This window comes from Dermochelys coriacea, chromosome 1 (genome assembly GCF_009764565.3).
Source record: "Dermochelys coriacea isolate rDerCor1 chromosome 1, rDerCor1.pri.v4, whole genome shotgun sequence".
In the NCBI taxonomy this organism is placed as follows: domain Eukaryota; kingdom Metazoa; phylum Chordata; order Testudines; family Dermochelyidae; genus Dermochelys; species Dermochelys coriacea.
Genome location: NC_050068.2, coordinates 259,307,915 through 259,319,651, shown reverse-complemented (window position 1 = coordinate 259,319,651; position 11,737 = coordinate 259,307,915). Strand labels below are relative to the sequence as shown.

Sequence of the window (11,737 nt, the reverse complement as noted above, 5' to 3'; positions counted from 1 at the left end):
TCCTCATAATCAAAATGTTTCACAGGAACATATTGATTTTGTGCAAATTTTCAATGGGAAATCATTAAAACTGTTTGATTACTTAATATTATATTATATTATAGTCAAAATGAAATGTTTCAACCTTATTGAAATGAAACATTTTCATAAGGTGGCGACAAAATATTTTCAAAATATTTCATTTTGCAAAAACTGCTGAGCTTTCAACTATTCATCCCAATTCAGGACTAAATGAAATTTCAAAATCTTGGAATTTCTGACAGGACAGAAATTCTGTTTGTTTGTTTTTTACCAGACCTACTCTATAGCAAGAAATGCATCACTTTGGGGACGCAGAGGATTTCATAGACAATTACAGGTATAGAAAACCTTCAAAGCAAGCAGAAATGAAATGTATAAAGGTCTTTGCTGGGGTTGGGGGGGAGAGTGGTTAGTGTCACACCAGCTCCTTGCTGAACCATAACACCCTTCCCCTACCCCTCCTCACCCCCCCCCCAGGTTCATACAGGCATTTTTCTCCTCCCCAACATGAAAGTCTTAGGGTTCTCCCAAATGAGTTTACAATGAGAAACTCAAAAGCTTGAGATTTTCCAGACCCTTCCCAGCCGCACTCTCTGCTATTTAAAAGGGGTGGAGGCCTAATATCAAAAATGTTTTTTTAAACCCCAAAACATTACATCCAAAATTTAAGAGGGTTCAGATAATGGTAGAGCTCAAGGTCTATTGTCTTTGCAGTCTGTCTGATCCGAATGCACAGTTCAGGGTCTTTAGGTTTTGATAGCTGATTAGAAAAGTCTCCTTCTCAAGCCAAAAGCCTGAGGTTAGGTAGCAATGGTCCCTCCCCTACAGTTCTGGTATCCAGGGACATCCCTCTCCCAGGCCACAACTGTCCTTAATCATGCTAAGGAAGTGGCATAGCCATGGGCGAAAGTGGGTTAAAGCTAAACAGGAACAAAGCACTCGTATTCCAGACTAAGAGAGTTATTCAGGAACAGCTATTGGTCTATACATTCACATCTTGCCTTAATCTTAATTAACTTTCAAGTGTAGACAAGCCCTAAAGTATTGGTTTGCAACCTTTTTGGGCTCAGTACCCATTTGTAAACCTTGATGGCCTGTGGCAATGCTGTAAATAGCATATAAAGCCCTCAAGTGGCCCCAGAACTGCCCTGATCTATTTGAAAAATTGTCTCTTGAAAATATTACACTCCCCATCTCCAAGGGGGAAGGAGGTGGCATTGCAGCACTGCTGCTAATGCAATGATCTTGTTGCAGAGGACTAATGAACAGGGATGGGAACCTCGAGGTAACGTCAGACGAGAAGACAAGGTGTTGGGGTGGCATAGAAGTGTCATGACGTCACAGCATGGCAGGTCTGCACATTGCAGCAGCATGAAGGCATCTTGGAGTGGGTAGTGCTGTGGCACAGTGATGTCCAGGCATGATGTCCTCACAGTGTTGTGACAGTAGGGCAGTTTTATGAATTGCCAGTCTCAGTGGCGCCATGGCATGCATAGCGTTGTGGCATGGACATGGCAATGTGATGGTATGCAGGTCTCACGGTGCCATGCAGAGGCTGCTCTAGCTATATATCAGCTAGGCATCTGCCTAGGGTAGCAGATTCCTGGGCAGCTGTCAAGGGTGGAAGATTTGATCCAGCTGGCCCCTCCATCATGACCGAGGGGCCGCCGGGCCAATTTGAGTGATATTGCAATGCTGTACTCCAGGGTGCGACGCCACTTGTAGCTAGCACATCGCATTTGGACTGACCGCCCCTTTGTCATGACAGATCGGCAGCCAGGCCAATTTGAGGGGTATGGGGCGGTGGCACATGGAAGTGTTGCCTAGGGCTGTAGATTTTGTTGAGCAGCCTCTGGTGCTGTACTGTCATGGCATGGGTGGTGCCAGGGCGTGGAAGTGCACAGTGCAGCAGTCTCCCCACACCCTGGTGCCGTGGCATGGAAGTGCATGGTGCGGCTGTCTCGCAGCACCCTACTATCTCAATGTGGGTGGTGCTGTGCACACCACTGGCATGGCATGACAGCCGGAGTGTCATGCTCTTGCAGGCAGGGTTATGCTATGTGGGTGGCACTGTGTTGTCAGGGTGCCGTGCCAGGGCGTGGGAGCTCTATCCCGTGACGCTGAGGGGCTAGTGCCTGCTCTGAGCACAACCCCTCAAGAACCTGAACCACTGACACAGGGGCTCCCTCCCAATACTTTGAGCTCACATGTGATCAGGCAGGTACTGGACGCCTACCACCCCAGCCCCGAGGAGGAGGAGGAAGGACCCTTTCACGCCATCGACAAACCTTAGAACCAATAAGACATTTCGAATTTTCCAAACCAACCAATGAAAAAGGGGAGGCGGGACTTCCGGCGCTGGTTGCTAAGACAAGCACGTCTCTCTCCTTAACAACCGAGCGAAGCTGATATTTTGGGTTCAGAGTCGAGGAGGCGCAGGTGAGACCGAGTCCCGCCCCCGCCCCCGCCGGACCCCTGCTCAGCCCCCCTCCCCCAGCCAGGCCTGTCAGCGCGCAGGCCCCCGCCGCGGATCGCGCCGTCCCCGCCCCGCAGTCCCGTCTAGGTTCTGGTGATAGCCCCTCCCCCGGCCTGTGCGGGCTGCTGGGCCCCTCCGGGATGGGCTGTGGGGAGGCTCTTCTCCTTATATGGCTTGATGGCTCTAGCCACCAAGTGGGGTCTCCACTGTGCTCTGGGCGGGGGGGGGGGGCTCTGATAACCCGCCCATCACCCAGTGAGGATCCCTGCATAAAACACCAAGGCCCAAAACAGTGTGTGTGAGAGAGAGAGAGAGAGAGAGATTATTTTTCCTCCATCCAGGCCACCTTTTCCCTCTACCCCCCCGTCGCCCCCATGTCAGGTGGGTCTGATGCCTGGAGCAGGGGGCGTGTGAAGGAGGTGCAGTGCTCAGAAGTGGGTCGGATGCCGCAGAACAGGAACGGGTCTCCAAGGGCGCTTCCGTGGGGTTGTCCTAAACCAGCTCTATTTAAAATTAAAAGACTTTCATGGGTGAAATGCCTCTCGACAGCATTTCTTCCCAACCTGTTTATGTGTTTAAACTGTCTGCTGTATGTGAAGGACGCGGAGCTGGATTGCGTATGTCATGGGGCCTGGGGTTGTGGGTGAGATGTTTGGGAGATAAACCTGAAACACCTCAACAACTCAAAGGAGTTGCCTCATTCCAGCCACCTAGTTTGCTATCCTATCTTCCGCCATCTGTGACTCAGTGAGCTGTAGCTCCCGAAAGCTTATGCTCTAATAAATTTGTTAGTCTCTAAGGTGCCCCAAGTCCTCCTTTTCTTTTTGCGAATACAGACTCACACGGCTGCTACTCTGAAACCTGTCAGTGCTGAGTATTTCAGAGGGATGTGTAAAACTCCCACAATCCCTTCTGGGAGAACCTGTAGCCCTAGTACTTGTTATTTCAGTTAGTGTGTCTGTAGACCGGCTTTACTATGGCCTCCCAGAGGTGCTGGGTATGTCATTGCCCAGTGATGGATCATTAGCTCATCAGAACCTCTTATAAAAAGAAAAGGAGGACTTGTGGCACCTTAGAGACTAAGAAATTTATTAGAGCATAAGCTTTCGTGAGCTACAGCTCACTTCATCGCTCTTGTTTTCTCTGAGGGGATAGGGGAGTGTCTTATGCCAGATAGGAGAACCAGAGAAGAGACCAAGGTGAAATGTTCTGAATTTGCCCATCAGAGAGTGCTGTAGGACTGCATCACCTTCTGAGCGACTGGCCAGGCATAGGCCCAGACAAGTGGTGCAATAGAGTCTGATGTGGCACTCCCCTGATTGACAAACCCTGGAGTTGAAAAAAGAAGTCAAAAAACAAACCAAAACAACCCATTAACTATTTCCATCCTGAAATGCACACAAAATCTGTTCCTGTTGCATGCACACTTTGGCTGCATTGCAAACTGTATTGTGTCCTGAACTGGACAACAGCCTAAGGCAGGGGATGGTTGATCCTATGCTCTTTGTTTGGCTATTGGAAAGCACTGCTGTAATTTCACCGTGTCCTGCCCCCCCACTAGCAACCAAGCTACCATCAAGTCAGAGCCCTATGTCTCTTTATGGAGTTGTGCCCCTGAGAGTTGTGCAGCACATTGGAAGTCTTGACTATGGAAAGTGACAACTTTTTGTAAGTTCTTTGTCTCTGTAATAGCTTGTAATAGAGTTCTCCAGGTTAATTTATATACCCTGGAAAAGGTATGGAGAAGCAGTAAGCAATGGAGGAGATGGCAGGATTCACATCTTGCTTCTCATAGTGATCAAACTGAACCTTTTAAAAATTAAAGGAGTACTTGTGGCACCTTAGAGACTAACAAATTTATTTGCGCATAAGCTTTCATGAGCTACAGCTTAGCTCACGAAAGCTTATGCTCAAATAAATTTGTTAGTCTCTAAGGTGCCACAAGTACTCCTTTTCTTTTTGCGAATACAGACTAACACGGCTGCTACTCTGAAACCTTTAAAAATTAAACTTTCTTTTCCCCCCCCCCCCTTAACCAGTATTTTTTGGGCAGAGAACCACCTGCTTCTGCTGAAACTGTGTTCTCCCTGATTCTCGAGAGTTCCATCGCTCTCGCCCACCTGCACTGCAGCATCTGGCTGGTCCTAAGTAGGCACCTCTGCCTCCTCTCAGGGTCACGGTGGAAGGACCATGGCAGACACTGGGGAGGGGAAGAAGGAGGAGGCAGATTATAAAAGACTTCACAGCTTCCCGCTGATTAGGGTAAGAACAAGGGTGGGCATGTATGATCATGAGACTGTCAAGGTACAAGAATGGGAGATAAATGTATTTCATTCGTACCTACCCTCCAAACCAGTTTGTCCTCAACTTCTGAGTAGCTACAAGAATATGATTGTATTATACCAATTCTGTCTGAGGACTGCACCTTCCTACCATTTCCCCATGTTCCACTCTACTGTGAGACAACTTGGAAGCAGCCTGCTCCAAAGTTTAGTAATGTTGCCACTCAGTCAGCCACAGCGAGCTAGGGCAATAGAAAGCAATCCCTTTCTGACCCCACTCCTTCAGCGCTGAACATGCTGCCTTTACAGCACTCCCACCACATTCAGGATACTCTGTGCAGCTTGGGGTTTTTCAGAGGAGCTTGGAAAAGAGACATCTCTAGGCAATGAGATAATAGAACAGACAGGAAACTATGTGTAACTTAGATTTCCCTGTAGGGCTTATTGCAATAATATCCAAGGGCTGCCTATCTACTTTTACCAAAATATGAGCACAAAATATTATGATCTATGAGGAAAGGTTAAGATAAATAAATCTTAAATTCAGCTTGGAATAAACACTCCATGGGAGTGTCAGGACTATAATCAGCAGTGTTGTAAATAGTGGTATAAATTGTTCAGAAACTAGTTGTAAATAGTAACGGAGCATAACTTTTACCTATTTGGCATTGAGTGGCTGTGCAGAAATGAGTGCAGCTGACATGTTGAGGCTGTACAGGAGAGGGTGGGATGTATAAGAAAAAGACATTAGAAGGAGAGCAACTAACACACCTTTCCTTTATCTTAATTCCCCCTTTAGTTATTTTTTTCTCTTATACTTCCCTCTTCTCACCCCTTTATTCTGCTCTCACTTACTCTGGTCTCCCATTGATGCAACTGAGAGCAGACCTTGACTCATTGTATGTGTCACGTTTGTCTTGGAAACACAAGGAATGCCAAATTGTTACAAGTCTCGTTGCTTTGTCACTTACACCCATTTTCTTCTCCAACTCTCCCCACTGCTCCCAACACTCCTGAATTTGGCCCTAAATATGTCTAACTTGGCTATGTGGCGATGAAGCACACCAAGAAGGGAAAGGAATGGTTTAGGAGGATCCCAGAGGTACAGCTAGGAGTGAAAGGATGAAACTGAGCGAAGGGAAAGCCTCAGATGGCTATCACTGCAAGGTATGTTAGGCTATGGAATACTCTCCTAAAGGAAAAATAGGAAACTTCATCACTTGTAACTTAAATCACTGAATCTCTGGAATATAAGAAGGGAACAATTCTGCATTGACTGGGAGGGAGGGATGAACAGAGGTGACCTAATAAGCCTCTTCCATCTTGAACATTTGCATTTCTCCAAAGGCAGAGTTATTTCTGATCTCAAGCCCTTGGCATTTGAGCTATCCTATTGGTGATGCTCTTGTGTCCTCTGCAGTACAGATCAGAGGAGCTAGCATGTGTGATTTGTAGGGCACAGCTGAGGCATGATGGAGGGAGCAGGTGACACCAGTTTATCTGCTCTTCTGTCTTGTGCCCAGCTCTTTGGGTTGCTGAGCTCCCTCTTGTTTGCTTGTTTTTCCCAGCACACAGACATGCCAGAGGAGATGCGAGTGGAGGCCATGGAGCTGTGTGTCACCGCCTGTGAGAAATACGCTACCAACAATGAGGTAACAGTCAGTGCTAAGAAGGTTATTTTTGTCTGGACATGCTGGTTGCAATCACTCTGTCTCCATACTTGGAGAATCTTCTGGAGCAAGAGTAAAGGGGGAGGCAGAAAGGAGGTCAGACACTCTGGTCCCGATTTTCTGTTGCTTTGTTCCTGCACTGGGCACAAGGAGAAAAGGGATGGGGGAGGAAAGGTGACTGGAGTCTCAGACTAGGCTCCGAGCATTGAGAGAAGCTTCAGGCCTGTTCTAACTTAGTCTGCGTCCCATCGGCTCTTGTAAGCCAGTTTTCTGTATTCTGAGTGAAGTGGGAGAGAGGTCTCTGATCCAAGTATCACTTGGGGGCGCTGTAAAGGTAGAGGGGTTTTGCTCCCTCCTGAATTAACATACTTGGTCTAGTACATCCCTTTATCCCTTAGTCTCAGATGATTTCTGGCTGAGCAACAGGGGACAGTCTTCTTGTTACAATGCATGTTCAGTGCTGGGAATGAGTAAGAACTAGAAGGGAGAGTGGGGGAGTTTTTCATATCTTCCATTTGCCCCCCAGGCTGGGAAAAATGCCTTGTGCCACTCTCCAGCATCTCCCCACATCTCCCACCCCTTCTCTAGTTGATGCGTGGTGTGGTGTGGTGTGGTGTGGTGTGGGGGGAAGGAGGTATTCACAGCCTGGCCCAGTCACAAAAGTTGTGTCTTGCTGATTCACTGCAAGGAAAAAGGAATTTCCTCAAAAACAATAAAGAATAGTGATCTGATTCTCCTGTCAAACTCATTCTTGTGTGACTTAAATGGGCCAAGTCCTGATTCAAACCAGTGTGAGTGAGAGGAGAATTGGGTTCTAAATACAGACCTCTAATATCTCCTACTGGGTTTTCAGAAGTCTGCAGCAAAGGAGTCTGGGTGCTCCTCAGTGGAGCTCTGCCCTAGCCCTCACCCTAGTTCTCACCCTCCTCCTGAGAGTCATGTTAAAGAGAGGGCAACAGTGGGGAATTTGTATGCACAAACACACCCCTCCCATCTCTCTGACCTGCTGCTCCCTCTGCATACTCCTGGACTCTTTCTCTTTATTCCTCAGAGTGCTGCTAAGATGATCAAAGAGACAATGGACAAGAAGTTTGGCTCTTCGTGGCATGTAGTGATTGGGGAGGGCTTTGGCTTTGAGATCACCCACGAGGTGAAGAACCTGCTGTACATGTTCTTTGGCGGCAGCCTGGCTGTTTGTGTCTGGAAGTGCTCCTGATACATCTCCTCATGTCCAAGGCTCACCACATACAAGGGATTTCTTCATTTCTTTCACAGGTTTTTGTACAATCTTGAGGCAGGACTTTATTTTTAATAGGAAAATTTGGGGATTTTTTTTCATACTTATGTACTAGTTCCCTGGGATACGCTGTGTGTGCATGTGTAAATCTGCTGAGCTATCTAATCCAAGTTCAAGGGGTATCTCACTTTGATCCCGTGTGTCTCTTTGCTTAAACAATAAGGTTAGGCAGCAAGGGATCTGGTGGGTAGGTAATCCTGTGGGATGCTGTTTATGAAGCCATACATCAGAGCTAGGAGTGTGTGTGAAAGGGAAAAGGGTGCTAATCCAGCCATGCCATCTTCTTCTCCTATCTTTCCACACTATTTTCTCTCTTCTCTGAAGTACCTCCTACAGCATGGAAAGGTTCTGGTGACCAGTGTCTGCCCTGCTCCGACGATCAATGTTGACAGTATTTCTCCCGTCTCATTTTCTTTCTGTCCCTATCTAGGATGACCTTTTGGGACAGGTCATGTGAAGGATCCTCCCCCACTGTCCCAAACAGTGCTGGGTGCTAAGTCTGCTGTCCTGCACCTCTCTCCCACTCTCTGGGACAAGAACATGACAGCTGAGCTGCCTGGGTGTGAGAAGAAAGTGACAATTTAGAAATCCAAACCCAGTGGGTGGTTGCTATGCAAACTGACCCCTCCTTTTCACACCCACTGAGCAGTGGCATAGCTCTAAAATGTTTGCAGTTTCTGGCACACGGGGGCGTGGGTGAAAACTCAATACAGCATTTGAATGCATCCTTAAGAGAGGCAAAAACTCTCTGCACACCATGGGTGCCAGTATTGTGCACACTCCATATCTTGTTTAGAGGCTGGTAGTAGGGGGGGCTCCATGTGAGCTGCCAGTTTGTCAGTCATCAGAGTTTTAATATACATTTGTTCTTGAGTCTGTTTTATCTTTTTAAAGCTGTGGGGAAGGTGTTAAGAGAGAGAATGAACCTACTTGTATTTTACATATATGGCTTATTTATATGAATATGGGGATTTTTTTTAACAATAAAAAGTTTATTACAATGGTGGCTTTTGTGTTTGAGGTTTTTGTTTAGAACCCATCAAGGTGGGGGCCCAAAGGGAAGGCAGCCAACTGTAACTTAGTTCAGACTTCATGCTTGGGACATGTCTTCACTATTCTGCTGTTGGCTGGGTGACTTGTAGCAGTGGGAGGAAGGAGTTCTGTCCTCTTTAATTTTGGTTTTGTGCTGGTGGAAGGATTCAGTGCTGAGGGAAGGTTGCCAGATCAACAATGCTGGAGAGCAAAGTCGTCTGTTTATCTATAGGGCAGGTTCGATATGAGCAGCAGCAGGGCAAGCTCCCACACTCCACACCTTCTGCCAATCTGCCTCAGTCCTGATCTAAAGGGGCAACCTCTAAAGAGGATTTGAGTCTCTGTGGCTCATTGAATTGTTGGCATTCTCAGACGAGAGCCCAACAATGCTACAGTCCATGCCAGTTCTTGTCTATCCACAAGGCCTTTGGAAAGAAAAAAGTGGAACTGATTGACTTGCATTTAAAAAAAAATCCCCATTTGTCCCCTAATCTCTGTTTTGCTTTAGACTGTTAGCTCTAAGGACAGGGCCCATCCTTTCTTGAACATCTGAAAAATGCTTGGCATACCATGGGTTCTACTGTAAACAAATAATCTAGTAATACAAAAACCATCAGAATTTATTTTTTAAATGAGACTATCTGTGCCACTTGCAGTAGGAGCAAAGGCCCTGTGTCCATTCACATAGGCCTCACCTGTCAGATGGGAAATAAATTTTCCCCTCCTGCCAATGTGGAAGTGGGGACTTAGAGTAGCAAATCCCCATATCCCCTGAGCCATCTACTCCTGTTTCTCTTACCTCATAGGAACTAAAGGATGCATCCCACAAATGAGCCAGCTCCTTCTTTTCTAAACCGAACGTAGCGCTACTGGAAAGGGTTCCAGGGTGATCCAGACATTTAGCCAATGAAAATCTTGGTCCTTTTGTTCTAAGTCTTCCATCCTCCTCAGTGCTATGTTTACGTTCCGTAGGGCCCAGAGGGTAAGTAAGGCAAGTGACTCTGGAAGGCCCTGCCTCTTGTGGGTTTGCAAGCTGTTATGGTGTTTCTGAAACACACTTCAGTTTCTTTAATTTTATTTCTTTCATGCTAATGAATAGTTAATAGCTGTGCACACACACACGCATCCTGGTCATGGGTGCCCATGCTAGGGTCAGGTTGACCTGCAGAGATCAGATAGAGGGAGGGGGGTTACCTCTGCAAACAATCTCTTGGCCCCACCAGCCGTCTGTTATCTGGCCGGTGGTCATGTGGCTGCAGCTATGTCTCTGTGACCTGCACAAAACAAGCACATTCTGCTGAAGTTGGCTGGTCCCCAGCAATTAGACCCCACGTCAGGAAGATAAAACCCCTCGGTTACCCCAGTTGCATGTGCTTTAGGAATCTGGGAGGGTTCCCATGTTCTATGCCTTTCCCAACAAGCACTTCCCTCTACAGACAGCAATCTTGGGCCTTTCTGGGGCCTACCCTGTTCTGGGAGTATCTACAGTCATTTTCGCTATTGGCTGGAGTGCGCACCTTACAAACATGTTCCATGAGTGCGTCAGCAATGGAGTTTCAAGGAGAAGCCTATTGGGCTGGCAGCAAGTGTGTTTCTCCTGTGGTAAGGGGCAGGGAGAGGAGAGGTTTGTCCTAGTGTAACTTTTCTGGCACCCAGTCCATGTGCTGTTACCATCATCCTACCATCGAACAGTGCTTGAGTCACAGGTGGGGAGGGAGATAGAAAACTGCAGGGTGGCATGTATCGGCACCAATCAGCATGACCCTTCCTATCTGCCAGTTGGGAAAGGCCACAATCCTCCAAAATTCGATTATAAGCAGTGAATCATTTGTGACTTACTTTACTGCGAAGGGGAGCAGGGATCCATAACGTTCTGCTATTGGACTGCATGGTGGGGAGTCCTGAGTCCATGAAAGCACTGGAAAGGTCGCAGAGGGAATGACCATCATGGACTCCCTGCCCCAAGGGTAACTCAACTCCAGCAGGCAGGGGATGGGAGGCAGGAATCTGATCACTTCCCTGCAATGATGTCATGGCAACAAGATTCACTGCTACACAGCCAGATGAAGAGTGTTGGCTTTGAAGCTCTCCATCTCTCGTTTCGCTGCAGGCTCAGACCTGACTTAATGAAAAATCTTTTGGTTAATATTTAATGCTGGCATTGAAGTGATGCAGAGCCTGAGGGTTGCAAGCGCCGCGCCCAGCCTATTTTCTGCTTCCCCACTGTGACGCTAACTCTCTGTTGTCACAAGGGATGAGGATTTTGAACACTTCTAATGTAAGGCTGGGATCTCTGATAATGGGCAGGCTCCCACACATACAGTGATGATGATGAGCCCACAAGCTGGGTATGGAATCCCTGCACACAGACTGACCTCAAACCCAGCTCTGTGACCCGGGGAGGTGTGGGGTCCCCACACACCAACCCAGCTCAGACCTGGCACTGTGACATAGGAGATAACCCCACTGCTCAATTGTGGGGGGTCCCCACTCACAAAGCAGTGACCAACTCATTTGACATAAGCCACTGAATAGCTACCAGGTAGTAAAAACTTTTGGGAAGCAGGACCCTAATGGGTCTGTATTCCATTCATAATCCCTTTGAGCCACTTTGTTCCCCCAGGCCAGGGCCAGCTTGGAACCAGTGACTGCCCTGTGAAAGGCTCTGTAGCCCTTCCCCAGTCCCTCAGCATTATCCACTCCCTGCTGCCTGGCTAGGTCAGCAGGACTTTGAAGTCAGTCATTTAGCTAGAAAGCTCTGCTCATGTGAGCCCAGAACACAGATGCACTTAAGAGTTAATGTCTTTAGCACAGACTAAAGGGGGAAATAAGACCTGTGCATTTACTATCGGCCATGTTATTACTGCAGCGCAAAGGAATGAAATATAGCATTGTCAGAATCTGGGGCGGCCGAAAGCATCAGCTGGAGACAGTTACTAGGCAACCATTGCACCATGGG

At 47.5% G+C, this 11,737-nt stretch overlaps 1 protein-coding gene across 3 annotated transcripts; it reads left to right on the top strand.

Annotated features, from left to right (window-relative positions):
• Positions 1-2,349: 2,349 nt before the first annotated feature.
• On the top strand, positions 2,350-8,752 carry DNAL4 (dynein axonemal light chain 4). 3 transcript variants are annotated; one of them, XM_038411113.2, is made up of 4 exons: positions 2,350-2,460; positions 4,537-4,759; positions 6,348-6,431; positions 7,501-8,752. In XM_038411113.2, the coding sequence occupies exons 2-4, from the start codon at positions 4,688-4,690 to the stop codon at positions 7,663-7,665; spliced, it is 321 nt and encodes a 106-aa protein (XP_038267041.1). In that variant the 5' UTR covers positions 2,350-2,460; positions 4,537-4,687; the 3' UTR covers positions 7,666-8,752. The 3 variants fall into 3 exon arrangements, with proteins under 3 accessions (XP_038267041.1, XP_043357724.1, XP_043357732.1); XM_043501789.1 differs by lacking the exon at positions 2,350-2,460 and having other exon boundaries at positions 4,496-4,759; XM_043501797.1 differs by lacking the exons at positions 2,350-2,460; positions 4,537-4,759 and adding an exon at positions 4,766-5,946.
• The last annotated feature ends 2,985 nt before the right edge of the window (positions 8,753-11,737 follow it).